The 18,811-nt window shown below is 46.2% G+C and overlaps 1 protein-coding gene across 1 annotated transcript; it reads right to left on the bottom strand.

The window, feature by feature from the left end:
* Positions 1-5,717: 5,717 nt before the first annotated feature.
* LOC115051882 (zinc finger protein 703-like) lies at positions 5,718-9,668 on the bottom strand. The gene is made up of 2 exons (XM_029515640.1): positions 9,117-9,668; positions 5,718-8,495 (listed from the first exon to the last, which is right to left on the bottom strand). The coding sequence occupies exons 1-2, from the start codon at positions 9,339-9,341 to the stop codon at positions 6,954-6,956; spliced, it is 1,767 nt and encodes a 588-aa protein (XP_029371500.1). The 5' UTR covers positions 9,342-9,668; the 3' UTR covers positions 5,718-6,953.
* Positions 9,669-18,811: the final 9,143 nt, after the last annotated feature.

Raw genomic sequence — 18,811 nt, 5'->3', positions numbered from 1 at the left:
TGGTCCTTGTGACGGGGGAAGATTGAAGTCCTGTTAAGTGCTCTGCTTGAAAGCATGTCTGGCCTCATTAGCTGTCAGTTGTAACAATACTGAACTGGCAGCGAAGACAGGTTGGAGTCTCGTGGTCATAAATCACTCCTCGACAGCTGCCTGACAAGCTGGGAACCAGTCCGGCGGCCCGGGCAGCCTCTCAGCCTCCACACGGCTCGGGCTGCCGGCCCAGAACAGCCCGATCCAGCACATCAGCCTGAAATCACCTGGAAAACGTGACCGTCTTTTCCTTTTCTCTAAATAAATAATAACAGAGAGACTTGCTCTCATTTCATGTGAGCGGAGGCTGCAGTGACGTCTCTGCGGCGGAGGGGGGGGTAAAGAGCAGGGCCCGCAGGTCATTAATCATGGCCCCTGACATGGGGCTCCCCTCCGCATACAGCTGCCGGGCCACACTCAATGCATGATGGGCGACATGTTGACCCCCGCGCCCCCCTCAGCTCCCAACGCCTGTGGCTCTCATCTGTCCGACTCCCTCACCGGTCGTGTCAGTCATGGAGGCCGTCAGGCGACACCGCCGCCTGTCCGGCCTTATCGCCCTGCTTCCTTCACATGTGAGGCCAGATCGGAGGAATTTTCCTCTTTGCTTACTTTCAGTCTCATTATCAACATGTTCCTGCCAGCTGTTTGACTGAAAATCCCCAACAGACACAATAACGGATTCATTATGATGAAATTTATGACGGCTGAAACTAAACATGGCTCTGATTTGTGGTTTTGGGCGAAACCGGCCGTTTGCATTCACGCTCCCCTGAGGATGAACGCTGACTTCTCACCTGCTGTTCCCGTCGGACTCACTTGTCTTGCGGGTTTAAATTTGAATCAGACACTGGTGCTGTTAGCATTTAGCTAAACAGCCTGTTTTTATCAATTTATTTGGAAAATTTGGTGGACTTATTGGTCTTTTTGATTTATCCTGAAAACAACGATCAAAACATAATAAGAAATTTAAATAAATTAGCTTTTGTTTTGGTTCCTTATTTATCTGAGCTCCTATTTTTAGCTTGGAAAGCTGGATTGATGCTGTCATGTTATTTCTCTGTGTTTATTTTCTGGTTTGTTTAACGTGACCTGGTGTGATCGGCTGGTCTGTTCACGATTCTCCATCTGTTTAGCAGATTTCACAAGCGTGAAAAAGCCAGTAAACAAACCTCAACCTTCCATCTTCAAGGTCAAAAATGAACTTTAACCCTGAAAATAATAATTATTTGTGACTTCCCTTCATCCGTGAATGTTCCAACATTCGTCCTGATGTATTCCCAACACATCAAATGCGAAAAACTAATTTCCCATCATACTCGTTCCCGTCCGCTGACATAACATCACCCAGACCTGCAGCTGCTTGCATAATGATGAAAGCCAGTCAGGCTGCGAGACACTGAGACACTGTTTCATCATTCACAGCCACTAAATCACGAGCCCAGACATCTGCTGAAAGCCGATTCCTTATCAGCCTTCCAGCACGATTTGGGGAACATCTGGATTTTCTGAGGACTTTGGCACTGAACGGGACGGGAAACTCACAAAGAAAGCAAATTTTCTGGGATGTGTTGACACTTACATGATGGACCAGGTGATCTATTGCAGCATAAAGTTGCGTTTTCAATGAATCTGGCACACATGAAGGAAACGAGAAAAAGATGTCTTCCACTGCTTTTTCTCAAGAAACTGACATATTTTAAATTACAGGAAACATTTTTCCTGTAATGAAACATCAACATCTTAGTTACTGTTGATACACCTGTTGTCAAGATATTCAGTCTTGCAAAATGAAAATGATGGCGAATTTAAAATATCACAACTTTTTTTTTTTTTTTTTAAAGCAGTCAGTTCTACATTTATGGGAAACTTTCAACGATCTTTCTGGCTAAAATAATAACTGTCCCTGTCAGATTTTAATCTGGAGGCTGGATACAAATGTGGACGCCGATGCTTCAGGTGCCTGATGTTTCCCTTCAGAAGTGGAGGAGACCAAGCGTGGAGATAAAAACAGGTCTCTCTAGTTTAGCACTAGGGTACAAGCTAACGATAGCATCATAGAGGCGTTTTCTGTGTTTTAAAAGCAAAGTGCTTCATCTAAAGCTGAACACCAGTCAATGATCCATGTGAGGACATTATCGTGGCGGGCTCGTCTGTTGTTGAGGACATTTGTCACAATTTTCTGACGTTTTGTTGAACAAACAAACAAGTGATTGATTAACGGAGGAAGCAGGTGAGCGGTCATTAGCTGTTGTAGCACTTCATTCTCTCCATAACCTTTTAACTTTGCACATTTTTGGACTAATTCAGCGCACACACACACACACACACATCCTGCCTGATTGAAGCTAGTGGCAGAGATCAGGTCTGGTGGTTGGACTAAACAACAGCGTTTGAGTGGATTTGCTCTCTCTCATTAATCATCCTGACAGCTTGAAAAACAACATTTCCTCCTTAATGACTGTATTTGAGTAATCATGGCTGCTTATTTCCATGCAAGCATCTCATTCCGCCTCGGTCTCTCCCTCCTTCTTTCTGCTGCCATCCATGTGTGTGTATTTTGGAGCCTCTCTCTGACCTCCCAAGTCTGTGGCGGGGCGTCTGCGCTGGTCACGCCGGCCAATTACAGCCGGTTATGTTCATGAGGAGGGTGAAAAACCATAACCGAGGAGAAAATGCAACTGTGGGGATCCAGATGCAGAAAGCGGAGGATGGTGTCACCCCCTCCTCCCCCTTCACCCCTCACCCACCCTCCTGCATGTGGCTAACCCACCGGCACCCGCTGGCCTCCAGGCCTCCGCCGGGGTCGCTGCCAAAGCACGTTTTTCCGTTAAGCATCGGGTCTGTGATGCATGAGAGCTGACAAGTGAGCGAGCAGCCCTCAGAGCACAGCCAGATCAAAACCAGCTGGGGCCGTGCACATTAGCAGAGAAACCATAATTGCATTTGCCCTCTTGTACACCACTAAACTCCCTCTGTCGACTGTGTGTGTGTTTTTTTTTTTCTGCTTCAACAGACAAGAGGAAAGAGACGTGGGATAGACCTCAGCAGCAGGAACCTTCCCAGAAGTAAAAATACCTGCTCCGGTGCAGAAAAAGTTATTGTAAGGTGGGGTAGCTTTTCTGTGAGTGACAGGCGTGTATTTCCAACTTTTCTTCCCAGGCTGTGGGTGGATGTAAGTGATGGGTTTATGGTGGTTTAGAAACATCAGTATAGCATGGCTGACATCTGTGTCCTCTTTATTTTTGGACCACTTGAAAAGCCCTCATAGTAGGATGATGGATGAAGTGATAAAATTGGAGAGAAGACTAAACGAAAGCAGAGGAGTCCATTTCTGGGAAGCAATCCGCAATCTGTAACTCACAGATAATTCAGAGAGAGCGCTGATGTTGGTAGTTTTTTGACAACGCTTAATGGTTTTAATGTAAGAAACCATTTTTGCAATCTCTGAGGTCGAAGCAGAAGAGTCCAGAAATGCTAACGCCCTCCAGGCTGGAAATCACTCGCTGAGAAAATACCTCCATGTATCTCTTCGCTGACCTCCCTCTTTGTTGTTTGGCCCTTTGAACTGGTTTAGGCTGATAGGGAGGCCGAAGCGAAGTCACAGTCTGTCATCATTAATCACTGCTGCTGTCAAGCTGCACCCAGGACTACTGCAGAAGATGTCATCCACACTCTGGGCTTCATTTAAAGTGCTGGATAAAAAAAGGGGGACGATGTTAAGTGGAAAAGCAACCGGAACCCCCCCCCCCCCAAAACTGAGGGATCTTTGAAGAACATTCATATTTCTGAACTACAGCAGCATAAAAGAAAGTAAGAAGGACGAGTCAGCTGAACGTTGGAGGAAAATTACACATATTGACTAAACAGACAGTAAAAAGAGGTCGGATTGGATTGAAGTCGATGGGAAAAGGTCCTCAGTAAACGTTTTCCTGATGAGTTTTTGGTCTCAGTCTGTAGTTTACAGTCTTCAATACGACATACGGTTTGATTGACAGACTGTATCACCCAATCAGGATGGAGCACAGAGCTTTCCTCCAAATCTGGTTTTTTCTGATGGTGATGGACAAACTACAAATCTGAGGCTTCAAAACCAACTGTGAAAAATGAAAGGACAAATCTTTGGCATTTTTTACTTTTAAAAAACAATCAGGCTAATTAGCCTGAAACACAAAGACTCACGGGACTGTTCTCAGTTTTGAAGGTATTACGTCATAAACCAAAACACTTGAACAATTCAGACTGTGAGCAGAACTGAAACACGAGCCGTCGGAGCTGAAGCTAACTGCTGATAACGTGCTGCTGTTTGGGTTCCCTGTGACGTGTCAAAACTTTCGAGTCAAGCTGGAAATAATACAGAAAACCTTAAATACAAGTTGTTAACAAGGTCAGAAACTGAATCGCAAACAGACTTCCTTCATCACCAACATGTGGCGTCGCAGCCCAGCTCCACGCTGCCCATCTCCGTCAGATTGAAGACAGCTGAGAGGAAATACCTGAAGAGCTCGGACGTCAACTCCGAGTATAGGAACGACTGGAAAGCAGCCAACTCATCTCTCAGACTTAGCAAACTGAGTGCGTCTGTTTTGTGGGACATAACTGGGCAACGTGAAACCTCCAGAGCGGGCCTGCAGGATCTCGTGCCCTCCTGCCGAACTCAGACCGCTGAAACCGGAGCACTTTCTCTGGTTTCAGCGGACGACGGGCCGCTTTGACCCCTGCGGGTCCCTCGTCTCTCTTGTCAGAGCTGTGAGTGACCAGCGTGGGTCATCTATACTTCGCCGAGGGTGTCACAGTGTCATGTTGCGAGGAAATGGCATATTACCGATGCCAATCACGCGGCCTCCGCAGTAACTCGAGTGTCTGTTATGAAGATTTCATCTAGGACACATACGGGAAGCAGCACTTTGGCTCTGATGCTTATCACGATCCACAGCCCGGCGTGTTCAGATTACACCCCGGCCTCCCCCCTCCCCCCTCCCTCCAAGTCCACAGACGCCGCTGTTATTTCTGTAGAAAACACAGTTTCACTGGGTCCGTGTTGCTTTAAGGTGCTTCGCTGCAGAATGGAGGAATGTGAGTCGTGTCCCTGCGGTCTGCTTACAATCTCACTGTCAACACGGTGAAAAATTAGCGGAAGTGAAGCACACCCAAAGTCATCAATCATGTGATTCTTCCGCAGCAAAAATAGCCCCCTGTGCAGATCCACTCACCACTACAGCCCCGCTGACAAACCTATACGTCTTCCTTCCCCCAAACACCCCCCCCCTTTTTAAGGTAGGCTGACACAGCTGGTGAGGTATTTTTCAGAAAGCTATTGTTTTACAGACATATACAGATATAACATTAAAGGAAACGAGCCGTCAGCGGAAAAAGAATGACTGAGTCATTAAAGTAGTCTGACAGACCAGATGAAAAGAATTAAACTTCAAAATTATGATGAAATACAAACTGAAATTGTCTTCAAGTTGAAACAACCAGAAAAAAAAGATAAGCTAAGTATATCTAAGTATGCTTTTTATTGTTTATATAAGAACTTTTCTGTTTCATCTTTTGTCTCATTTCTGGATTGTTTTTGGAAAATGTTCCTAATTCAAAACAAATATTGTAAAGTATGTTGAGTAATATTGACTCATGAAGTTTCACAATAATTCAGATATAATAAAAGGACACTTGATGATAATAGCTGCTGATGTGAATGTTTTCTTTTTGGGTGGTTAAAAAAACAAAAAATCAAGAGTTTCAGTGTTTCACAACATAAAATGAGAAATGAAGACAACAGAAAATACATCCTCAGTGTTATTTATTTAACAAAATATGACCCCCTCCCCTTTCACTGCATACCACCACAGGGTGCCCCCAGATTTTACAAAAAAATATCACATCTCATTTTTATTGATTTGCTGTGAAAATAAAGAAATCAAAAAGCTGCAGAGTTCAAAGAGAGAAAGAGAGAGATGTGATTTCAACATTCATTTCTAGAGAAGAGTTAAGACACGACGTATTCGACATCTGTCATCTGGCTTCCCACATGTTTGCCCAGAGGACTGTAAAATGAGAGGAGATTTATATGGTAAACATGAAAGCCAGATTCCCAGTATAAAATAAATACAACGTCTCAGTAGGAATAAACAAAACATAAGGAACCAAAACAAATCATCACAAACCATGAGGCTGGATAAACAGTTAAGTGTGTTTGCTGTGTTGAGCGTACATGCAGGGAGAAAGCGGCCGTGGTGGAACCCACATCGGCCCGTCAGCCAATCACCACCCCTGCCACGCAGCGTTCCTCCACTAAACCGGCACCGGCTGCAGCCACGACCCCGCAAAAGTCACATGATGTCCGAGCAATGAGCAGACATGCGTCCGGAGCGTCGGCAGTGGAGGCCGGGTGGAAACACACAATCTCGTGTATAACGCAGAAAGAAAGTGTGAAGATGCTCTCAAGTCAAAATCCAGGACTTTCATCCTCGTTCCACTTTAATCCAGTTCAGTCACAAGGAGCAGCAACTTGCCGCAGTCAAACACCAACTTAAAGTCGCAGTTGGACATTTTGGAACGTCGACTTGTTGGCTCTCTGGCAGAAGATCCGAGGAGAAGGTTGATACCGCTGCCACGTCTGTCCAATACAGAGCTACAGCAGCCTGTTAGCTTAGCTTAGCACACCGATGAGTTGACTTCACATCCGTCCTATTTGATCACTGATTCAATGAGTCAAAGAAAAATTGTGTTTTGGGCCGTGTCTTAGTGTTTCCAACGTTTGTGCTAAACTGAGCTAACTCATAGCTGCTTTGAGCTTCAGATTTAACAACCCGAACATGAAAGAAGAAGCAACGTCGTCATCCAACTCTCCACCAGAAAGCCAGGAAGCCCGTTTCCAGAAGTGTCCGACTATTCCTTTAAAGATGGAGGCAGACGGGGCATCACTGGTACCCCAGGGCAGATGCAGATCCGAGTCTTTGACTGTAGAGAGCGTAGTGGGGGTAGTAGGGGCTGGTGGTGGGCAGAGAGTGCAGGGAGATCGGGGAGGGACCCGGGGGCAGGTGGACCTTACTGTAGGGGTGATAGCGAGCTAAACCCAAACTTGGGGGAGCCCTGAGAGAGAGGGAGCTGGACATGGAGCCCGGGCTGCTCTGGTGGGGGAGGTGTAGGTGGCAGGAGGCAGGTCCAGAGGAGGAAACAGAGAGCAGCTTACTGTCCATCCCCACGGGCAGGCCGGTGTGCGTGCGGAGGTGGGCCAGGAGCTCGTCCGACGTGGCGAAGCGTTTGTCGCACGGCCCCCCTGCCGAGACCCAGTTACAGGCGTGAGGCAGGGGGTCGTTGGGGAGCATGAAGCCGTAGGTGTAGAGGGGGTGGGAGAGGGAGGAGGACGCGCTGGATGACAGCGAGTGGAGAGGGTGGGAGGGGTACACCAACGGGAAACCGGACTTGAGGCTGGACGAGGGGTCGTGGATGCAGGAGTTGCAGTTGCTTCCGCCGAGATGGGACACGCTGGGGTAGCTCAGGCAGTAGGGGTCCCTGCATAAACCCTGCATGAAGGAAGGGGGGGAGGCACCCGTCAGAGGGCTGGAGCTCGGGTGCTTCCCCGGGACGGCCATACTGCCCACGCTGAGGCTGGACTTTGTCGGGTCCAGCCCCGGAACAAACTGAGAGGGGTAGCTGGCGTAGGCCCCGACTACAGATCCGTGGTAGCCCATGTTGGACGAGGGCAGCTGGAACAGCGGCTGGCTGGTCTTATAGGGGGAAATGGGGGTAATATGTCCGGGGCCGGGGTTGTGGGGGGCAGACTCGGCTTTACCTCCTTCGTGGTTGGAGCCGCCGTCAGAGCTGCCGTTACTGCAGTTTGTGCTGGCTCGAACGTGGCCGGAGTTCGCGTGGTGGGGGCTGTCCGAGCTGGCCTTGTTTACATCTGCGTCCTTTTTGGAGTGACTGTTACTGTTGTTGTTATTGCTGCTGCTCGTGCTGGTGGGACTGCCCCGCTCCGGTGCAGTTTCTCCGTTGGGGGTGTGGGGGTGTGGCGGGGGTTGTCCACCAGGGGAATGGCTCTGTTTGTGAGGCGGCTGCTGCTGCTGCTGCTGCTGAGCGTGTCCTGGGGGGGAGCCGCTGCCGGCTCTGGAGCTGGGTGAGGCAGCGTGGGGGGGGTAGGACTGCTGGCCGCTGCTGGAGTTCCCGTTGGGGGTCACGTTATTGCTGGGCACTCTGAATCCAACTTTATCGGTGCTGCTGGTGACGCCTTCCCTGCGACAGTCCCCGCTGCCTTTGTTGTACGGCTTGAAGCTGGATTTGTCCTCCAGGGAGGGGCGGTGCTCCCCCAGCTTCAGGCTGGACACGGACAGCCGGCTGCTGGGCTCCTTGTCCCCCTGACTGCAGGAGGAGCCCAGCTTGGAGGAGGATGGAGGGTCTGGTTTACCGATCTGGGAGCAGGTCTGGGCCAGCAGGGCCAGAGGACTCTTCTTGGCATCCAGCTACAACAACACAAACTCTGATTAGCTCCTTTTTTTACTGAACACAAACATACAAAAAAAAAAAATAATAAAATATATATATATATATATATCGTCTATATATCTATCTATCTATATATCTCCCTCGTCACTTCATCTTCCAACCAGCCATTATATAAAATAGTAAAATGATTAATACGATTTCTCGGAACACAAATCCATTTTTCAGCCAAAAGCTCATTGGTCCTTTTTGAGTTTCTGGCTTCACAGACGCCACCTGAGGCTGCAGCAGGTACGACAACACATCCTGACATCTCATGATTAATCATTAATAATGAATACAGAAATCATCATCACAGCTGCAGCTCTGTCTCTTTGGAGCTGTCAGATACTGCTGAGAAAAACAGGAAATAATAAAGTTGCTCATTAATTTTCTGTCATGGACTAATCAATAAATTATTAACCGTTTCTGAGCCGATTTAACTGACGGTGAAGTTCTTCATCAGAATTCTACATGTTCTTTCTCACGCTGTTAAATAAATTGGAAGACTTTCTACATAACTTTTGAGGTCAAAGTTCAACTCTTAAGGTCGAAATCAGAGGTGGTTGAAGTGGAGGAAGAGGAAAGAGTGACGCTGGTACCTCGATGCTGACGGGGGCGGAGGTCAGCGGCTGGAGGTACTCCGGGTGGAGGAGGTGTCCGGTGTGTGCGGTCAACATGTTGATGAGGCGGATCGGAAGCCGCTTCGCCTGCCGGAGAGGATCCAGGGGGGTCAACAGAGACACCGCGGCTCCGGGACGTCCACCGAGCTCGATCCGCTGAGTCTGCTCTGGATCTGGATGTGAACCCGGAGGGAGATATTTCATTGGAGGGGGGCTCTTCTGCTCCGTGCCTTCGTCCAGAGAGTGTTTAAATGCTGTTGTAATCCATAATAATAATAATAATAATAATAATAATAATAAAAGACAGCTGCACGTCCAAAGGATGAAGAAGCCTCTCAGTCCCGGCGCTCCAGAGATCAGTTTTAAAGCTCCAAAACAAAACTAAATAATAATGATGGTAAAAACTAGATCCACAGACAGAAAGGCAGCCGCTCCGCAGAGTCCGGAGCAGCCGTCCCTCAGCGTGTCCTCGGTCCGGACCTCAGCCGCTCTCTGAGCTCTCCAGGCGGACTCCTCAGTGAGGGAGCCCGGCTCCGTCCGTTGGGTGGCCGGGGTGGGCGGGGCGTCAGGGGGAGGCCCCGCCCCCTGCGTTCTCCTGTTTCAGGACGGAGTGACGTCAGCAAACGGAAGTTGGTGCTCCAGCAGAGAACTTCGGCGGTGTTAAGATGGAGGAAGTCCACATCCACCTTCTACACCAAAATTACATGTGTTTTAAACTGGCATGGCATTGTTTTGTGTTGAAGTCTATGGGAAAATGCAGTAAACGTTTTCCTGATGAAGTCTTCAACACAACATGAAACAAAAAGGGGGACACACCGCCGAACAGGTGGGAACAGCCCTCTCGCCCGGATACGGTTCCTTCTGGCTTCAGAAAATTCAGATGGCGGCAGACAAATTGGGCTGCAGGCTGCAAAATGGCAGCTCACGAACCGACAGGTGACGGCGGCGGTCGCAGAGCGTTGCTACTTGGTAAGAGAACAAATTTTGGTATTACAAGACCAAGCAAAGCCCAAAGATGTTCACTGATACTAATACTGACATTTATTATTGTTAAACTGAGCTAACGTGATTATTTAAGAGGTAAATCCATCATTAACAGGCTGTGCTGGTTCTAATCGACGGAGGTAAGCAGGTTAGTTTCAAACTCAGCTGATCGGTGTGATCGATTAGCTAATAAACAAGCTAAGATAAACAGTCAGATTTGTTGAGCTGATAATTAGTCATCATTAATTATTATGAAACATGATTCAGACTTCCAGAAGACGTGATATAAATGTTATTTAGCGGGAAACAGGAACTCTTTTATCTCTGTGTTTGGTCGCTGGTTCTTCCGTGGAATTCTTTTTTTTAATTTTCTGCTGAAAACAGAGCAGCCAGCTGCAGTTTCCCTCCAGGCGTTCTCCAGATATCCCATTCAAGAAGCCAAGAGATGAGTGAAAACCTGCTTTATATTTTTCTTTTCACAGAAACTAATCACTGATCATCGTTCTGGGAAAAAGTCCCCGAGCCAACAGATAAAACACGCCGCATGATTTAAGCCAATTTATATCATGACCTTATTTCTTATTAGGGAAGATGATTGTAAGCTTCCTTTTTTTCCGTTCTAGAATATTTTAAGTTTAGGATTTTAAGTGCGTTCTCAGTAATAAGAAGACCCGCGTTTCTTTAGGCACATTATGAATGTATCACAAATCCTACAAAAAATAATGACTTGATGTTAAAGAACTGAATGAAAGCGTATAAATGCTTTGCGTCTCCTTAAAGTGGAACATTATGATCCCTGATGTTGTGGACGTTTCTCTGTAAGCCAAAAACAATAAAACGAAAACTTAAGAGAGAAAGATCTGCTGTTTCACGATTCACCCGTGGCCCCCAGATCACAAGGTTCAATGTCAGACTGCCGTTTTTAAGATGTGGAAATCAAATATTTGACATCTGACCGTGCAGTAATTAAATCCAAAAGGGCAGTCTAAAAGAAGCCACCAAATCATAAATATGTGGCAAGCAAAACTTTCCTGGAAATGTCAGGTGGGATCGTATAATTTCCATCTCGTGAAACGCAGATCTGAGGAAACGAGCAGGAACTCCGACTGAGCAGGAAGTCCAGCGACAACTTCACAGAGCGGGACGCTGTGAAGGCACCGGGGTGCGGCGCATAAACCACTTATTAAAACTAAAAATGCTTTTTTGTGACTGTAATGATGCGGAGAACAAAGCCGGTGGGCAGTGGAAATAAGTCATACGGTCACATGAGTCATCCCTCAGCCTGCTGTCAACAGGCAGAGCAGTGCATGCTGGGCCAACGCTGAGACCGCTTCAGTGGTCCAGATGCTTGTATTTCATCGCTCCATCATGTTTTACAGCGAAGGACAAGAACGGAGAACTGTTTGTTAAAATCTGTCAAACTCGGTCAAATCTGAAATAAATTCATAAAAACACAATAAAATATTATGAGTTTTCTTTTGTGGTGATAGTCGGCTGGGTCATATAGAAACCTTAATCTCATCTAATAGATGCTGTGATGGCAGAAATATTTGACCTGTCGGTGACACAAGAAGAAATGTGGAAGTCAGCAGGGTTCATCTTCTGGGGATCGTAAATGCCTGAAGCTAATTTTTGGTGGAACCGTCCAGCAGTTGTTGGTCTATTTCAGTCTGGACCACCAGCAGCGCTAAACAAATACCAGAATCCTGCATGAGGCCGGCCGAGGCGGCTCTGGTTCAGAGACCTTTGTGGACGGAGGACATTTCATCAAACTCACCTGCCTCTAAAATGTTTGTTTTCTTTTTTGTTTGTTTTTTTCTGGGTTTATTTCTGCCCGACCTTCGCTGCAGGAATCTCTTTGCTGTAATCATTCTGTTGTATTCACACCATCGATTGTTGCTTCAGGTGCAGTTCATCATCGTTCCCAGCTGTCAAATAAAAAGTTCTTTTTGGCTCTTCCAGCTCTCTGATGGTTTTACGAGGCGGCGTGTGACATATTTAAGTCTCAGCTGATTATTAGAGTTAATTTACCTCTTAAAACACGCTCTGAACTACTTATTCCATATACACCTGTCACCGCATCACACTTTTGTTCCGTTTGATCGGCACAACAAAGAGAACATGAAAGTAGTTGACAGTTGCACAAACTGGCCAAGTCACATTTTTGCCAAACCTAAATTGTCTTAAGTTCACAGACCTGTTTGGGAAGTCGCGTCCAATTAATTTTTCACACACAGTTCAGATGTAAAACTCAACGGTGCTTTGAAAATGTGGCTTCACATTCACATTCTGGCCTCAGAAGTCAAACTATTTCATTTTCTTCTTTTACTACAAAAGTTCAGGCATGCTTTTAATTCGACGTGTCATGGCTGCAGATCATTCGTCTCCTGGCTTTTGCTCTGAGCAGATTCGAGCACAAAAAAAGTACACAGCACATGTCACACTGGAGTCTATTTCTTTTATTAATTTATGCCATTTTTACCAGTGAAGAAAAATGTGATAGAGACAGATCGCCTCTATATTAATGGTTCTATAAATCTGGAATGTTAATGACTTTATTGCATTACCGCCTGCTGACTGACTTTGCAATGAGCTAATTTTGCTAACCTAATTATACAATGAATTGGTTAAAGTACTTAAAAATTACGGCTGACAAGAACTATTAGCAGCAGCCCAAAATAGTCTGAGTCTGAGGGGCTTTGATTCTCTGAATCCTTTGCAGCTTCAATTGACTGCAAAATCATCCCTAATCCCTCATTACCTGTGGGCAAAAGGCTGCATAATGTCAATTAGCTGACGGATGCTTGTACGCGCCTTCAAAAACAGCGACTGTGCTGCAAAACATGGAATTTATTTTGAAAACAGCCCGACCAGGCCCCTCGTCCACAATCTGAAATCAGCATTAAGTCGGAGTCTAAAAGAAAAAACTAATTTGGTTAACCTAAGTGTCGCCTTGACCTCGCGGCCTAAACAGCAGAGCAGCTACTCGTAGCCATCCATCAATGTCCCATTTCTGATAAGAAGCTGAGAGCGGGAGCAGCATCTCATCAGGAAACAAGGTAACGGCGCTCGTGTTGCTCCGTGGGGGAAAACAAAAACAGCAGGAGCGCCGGTTTGACTTTCAAGTACAGTCTTCGTTCGCATACGGGCACAAATCTGAGGAGCGCATTAACAATTTAAAAATAATATGCATTAACTTAATCAATACATCTGCCTCTGCAAATTACAGTATTTACCCGCACTGCTCGTGCACTTTTCCTGCCTCTCAGACCTATTTATAAAAGATTTAGTATTTGTGAAAAATGTGCAATCGATGAGGACTCGTTAAGGGAGCTGGTTAAGGACAAAGTCAGACACCAAAGTACGTCTGTATCATTCAAGGCCGCTGATGAGCTCTAAAATAAAAACAGCTGAAAATGCTTTTTGTTGTCCGTAAATGCAGCATGTGGAGAAAAATCAGCCAGCTCAGCGTCAGATTTAACAACTGAAAGTTAACTTAAATGTAAAGGAGTCATCCAACTCTGCACCAGTCTGCTCAGCTCATCTTTTTTTTTATTTATTCAGTTTATAATGTCAGAACGTTGAGAGCAAAGACTGAGACACGAGGAGGGAGAGCGGAGGAGAAGTGGAAGGCTGCGATAAACAACAAAGCTCTTCTCTTTAACTTCTCATGACTCGCCTCGAAGTTGGTCAATAACAAGTGCTGGCACGGCGTCTGGGAGTGATTACTGCTTCCTGTTGTGGCTTCATTTCAAACTAGTTTCTTCCTTCTCCCTTATCTTAAAAACATAATTAAAACAGCCACTGAGGGAAAACAACGGAACCAAATGTAAGAGATGAACCGGGACAGGCGTTAACAAAGTGCACTCCACTACGACGTCAACGGAACGGTTAACACAAGTTGTGTCCCAGTTCGGGGGCGGCAGCTTCATTTGAAGAGCTCTTGTTTCCTTCCTTTTCCTTTCTGGATCAACTTATTCCAAGATTCAATGCTTGCTGGCCACCAGATAACAGGCAGAGAGGAGAAGGGTGAGTGAAAATCCTCCGGAGACCCCCCCAGTCTAAAACCAGCACACCTTCAGAGACCTGAGCTGGAACTTGTCAGTCAGTTGATGCACAAATGGCGTCGTGTTCATGCAGAATTTGTTCAATCAACTTTCCCTCAGACATTTCAAATCAGCTTATTTTCAGCTCTTTTGTTCGCACACAGCTCCAGCAAGCGACACACAAACGTGCACACTTTCTGAGCGGCACAGATGCATTTTGCATGTCCTGTGGGTGGAACGATCCACAGAGATCAGGCTGCCAGAGGACGCCAGCCTGCAATCAGATTGCACTGTGCTGTTCAGTGAAATTTCATCTGACATCAAAGATGTTTTTTCACACCCCTCTAGATTTGGCTTTTTGTAGAGTATCTTCTTCCAAAAACTCGGAGCTGCCTGCTGGCTCCCGTGTACTCTAAAATGAAAAAGGTTGGAACATCACAGAAGGGTCCTTGTCTCAGCTGCTTTCCAGGCAATATATTGCTTTAATGCAGCTTTTTATTCCCAAGAAATCTAATTTCCACCTTCCTGATGGAATCTCACAAACCAGTTTGATACCTTGTTGAAGCTGTAGTAAGAAAAGAGAAGGAAGTACGCCGTTGACTTTTTTCTTTTAATTAATCCAAAGTGTATGTTGAGCAACGTGTTAGCATGTCGAGCTAATTGGCTTCCACATCTGGGCGGATTCCAGCTGTTTTCCTCCAGTGCTGACTGACTGAGAAAAGGTCCAGATGTGCAGCGCCGAACAATCAGGCTGTTTATTGGCCAAGATTTGATGAAGTTTTGCTTCAGCGTCACTTTTTTGGAAAAAATGAGACGTGACATCCAAAGCGGCATCATGTGGAGCCATTATGTGAACGTTTAACTACTCAAATCTGCTAACAAGGAACGAAAACGGACTGACTGGGAATGAGACTCCTCCTACTGTAGAAAATACTGACTGACTGCTTCAGGAGCTTCTCTGAATGTCTTATCGGCATTCCAACAATCTATTGGACATTTTCTTCACTGTTGCAGGAAACTGAGGGTGACTTCACGACCCCGAGGGCCCCAGACAAACCTTTACCTTCACTTCTCTCTGAACATCGATCTGCTCCAAACACCCGGGGGGGGCCGAGCTCGTCCTATTTGTCAGAGATTTGTGTCACAGATTCATCTAAAGCTTCCAATTTCAATCCAGTTTATGAGCGGACTGTGTTGTATGAGCCGTACAGGCCCGGCCCGGCTGCCGCTCTCTGCAGCTACAAGAAACACAAACGTGTAAATAATTCATCACATAAACACAGCAACTATATTTTTAACGAATTAGCTCATGTGTACGATGTGAATTAACATCCAAACCTCACGTAATCACAAGTTTATTGCGTTCGCAGTCAAACCAAACACGTTTGTGCTCTTAAAGGCAGAAATTAAAAACTCAGTGGTACAAAAGCAATTAGAGGAAACAGCACAGCCCTTCAAACTGCATCAGTCTCCTGTATGTGGCCCGGACAGATAAATTAACCATCGGGACAAAAGCTGCAGCGTCAAACATTAGACATGAGCCATTTGGTCCACGTTAATAATGAGACGGAGACACAGAAGTCAATTGGTCTCACACTGAGTTCTCATTAATCCTCAACCTGCCTATAAAATCAAAGAAGACGCCGTTAACTTCAGCAGAGCAGTGAACCAGGACTCACCCGGAGCCACACATTGATCCACCCGGTTCAATAAGTGACTTTGATAGAACCCCCCCAGACAGATCCACAGCGGGGGTGGCTGGGAAAGAAAGGGCGACTCTCTGCTCTTTGATGGCTTTATTTACTTAACCCTCCGCACAACCCTCATTCATAAATGTCAGGAATGAATCCACGCACCATTTAGAAAGCCAAATCTGAGCTGCAGCGAACACAGAGCTGTCTAATCACCGGTCAGCAGCAGCAGCTTGGTCCCTGAACGCACCATTACAGCACGACAGGCGCGTTTCAGCGTTCGTCCCACATCTGTCATCGCTCAGCCCGCCCCCTCAGAGCCCCCCCGGGACATGCCAGCACAGCACACAGTCTGTCATAACACTTGACTTGTGGTTTAACAGACTATGGCAACACTAGAAGGTGGTAAATGAGATTGCTTTCTTTATTTGTATTTCTGTCTTTCCACATAAATCAAGCATGTTGCGCAGAGTAAAAAAAAAAAATCTGCCCTGCAGTTACTCTGCGTTTTCCACCAGGGACAAACAGTTTGGCTTCAAAATCTGCTGGACACCCAGTTTATCCAGCCCCCCCCCCCCCACCCCAGCCGCAGCACTGCGCCTGTCAGTCACAGAGCAGGGCGAGAAAACGCCATGAGCCAACCACCTGTCACATTCTGACGTCACAAAGGACGGAGGAACTCAATTAAAAGGCCATTATTGTGAGAGTGAGTCAAAGCTTATCAGCCACGCCACCTCATACAAATGATCCAGACCCGGCTGCTCCGCTGCGATTTATTCCAGCTCGACATTTGACTGCAGAGATCAAGATAAAGGTCTGCAGTTGGTACATCAGAGAGCTGGAGAGGATGAGGGATTATTTCAAATTAAAGCTGTGTTTTATCTTCCTGCGCCGCGCCGTGATTATTTACAGTGTGTTTAAACTCTGAAGAACACGTGTCACCACGTCGCCATGTTTCTTGTGCTAAAATGTAAAGAAGCATGAATTATTCTGCTGATCAGCCTCCACACCTTCGTTTAGTTTGTGATGACAGAGTGCTCTATTTAGGAAGTTAGACTGTTAGATTGTCTGGGGTCTAATTTATCTCTCCGGGACGAATTCATGAATGTGAAGTAGTGCCATATTTCACACACAACCCCCCCGTCGGATGGAATATTATTACCGCTGCCCCAGAAAGTTGCAGAGGGAACCGTTTTTCACCTGAACAAGCATTACAGTGTCATGTTGAACATTAGTCACCATGTGCACAGCCTCTGACACGCTGTGAAATATTTTCTGTGCTGACCTCAGATTTCTGCTGAAGTAGGACAGCTTCCCCTCCAACTCCAAATTACCACCAACTTTTAGAGGGTGTGCCTTCCCTGGAACCATAAATACAGTTCGCTCTTCGAAACGTCTCGTGCCTTTCAGCTGAACAACAGCTGGTCATCATTATATCAACAACAAGCTGATTTAAAACTAATTATTGGAGGATCTGGTCTCAGAAGGTCTCAGCCGAGGAACCGTCGGCTCTTTGCTGTTTCAGGCCTTCGGTTTTGACGGTTCCATTTAAAAGGCCGATCTTCAGGTTCTCTCTTGGTCTTATTTGCTGCCATGTTGTTTCCATTAACTGGCATGCAATGAATCTTGGACCTGCATGTCGGATCTGTAGTTTCTCTGGAAAAAGGGGACGCATTTGTCATCTGCGTATGAAAGAGCCTTTAAAATGGGTCACAGCACTCGGTCTTTAAAATGCAGCCTCCGAAGGATTTGCAGCCTGAATTGGGACGAGATGAAAATCTCAGAGTTGGAATAAAAATGATCCCAAAGGTCGTCTGGTGGCAGGTCGTTTTGTTTTCAGGCAACGGCGATGCAGTCTGGGTGGACGGAACGCCAACACCAACACTCAACGAAACACCAGGTACCGACAACTGTAGCTGTAACCATGGCAACAAAGAAGAACTTGTCTGACTGAAATGACTGTTTACTGTTGAAATCATCCAACCAAGCTTCACATTAGTCTTCAATACAAGTTCTCCTGCCTGGATTTTGGACAGGTATGGATTAATCCTTCATGTCCAAAACATGAATTCATAATTTCATGATGATTGTTGTACTGAAATAAACATGACGTAAATATTTTGTATAGAATTTTATGCTAAATGGCATTAAGAGGTCAAAAAGTCCATCCAATGACCGGCTTTGGTGGAAATCTTTCTAAAGCAAACATCCAGCCTGGACACTGACGTCTCGGTTTCAGCCTCAGCCTCGTAGCTTTATCTCACCGACGTCACATAAAGCGCATAATTAACGGCCTTTTAACTATTTAACTAACGAAGCTGCAGTTTGTCATTTCATCAGAAAGAAGACTCACACTTTAATGTGTTATTTTGTGTGGAAAAAGTGCAAGTTTTCTGTTCGCTTCCTGCCAAATGGGGCTGTAAATGTTTCACAGCTTGGCCACATCCAGCCCGCACAGGTTTTCAGGGTTTCATGTGTCCGCGGTCACGTATGTGTGTTTGTGTATCGGCGGCAGGATACAGGGGATTGTCGCAAGGATAACACAACTTTCCTCTTGTGTCACCGGTGATGAATGAGTCTCAGAACAGGACTGAGTGTCTATTATATCACCTGTAAGGTGCACGCACCTCCGAGGCCATAACTCTGCGTCTTTACCTGAAAAAAAATTGAAGTATAGCATTGTATATTTCCCCACTCAACACATTTACGAGCCCTCCCTGTTGTATAAACTCAGTGATTGGTATTTCAAAGCACCTTGTCAGGGGGAGCGCTGAGCACTTCCAGCTACCTCAGCAAACAGCGGGGGCGTTTCAGAGAGAGGGAAAGTGAGACTGAGAGAGTTATTGTCTTTGCAAAGTTGAGTGGCTATTAAAAAACTCTCTCTTGTGTCTGTAAATTTATAGTGTTTGTGCTCGCTGCCGTTAAACTCAAAACCGTGGCCTGGCCTGAGTCG

The sequence above is a fragment of the Echeneis naucrates genome, chromosome 12, assembly GCF_900963305.1.
Source record: "Echeneis naucrates chromosome 12, fEcheNa1.1, whole genome shotgun sequence".
Lineage (NCBI taxonomy): Eukaryota > Metazoa > Chordata > Actinopteri > Carangiformes > Echeneidae > Echeneis > Echeneis naucrates.
Note: the sequence above shows the minus strand (reverse complement) of the source record. Positions and strands in the feature narration are given on the sequence as shown.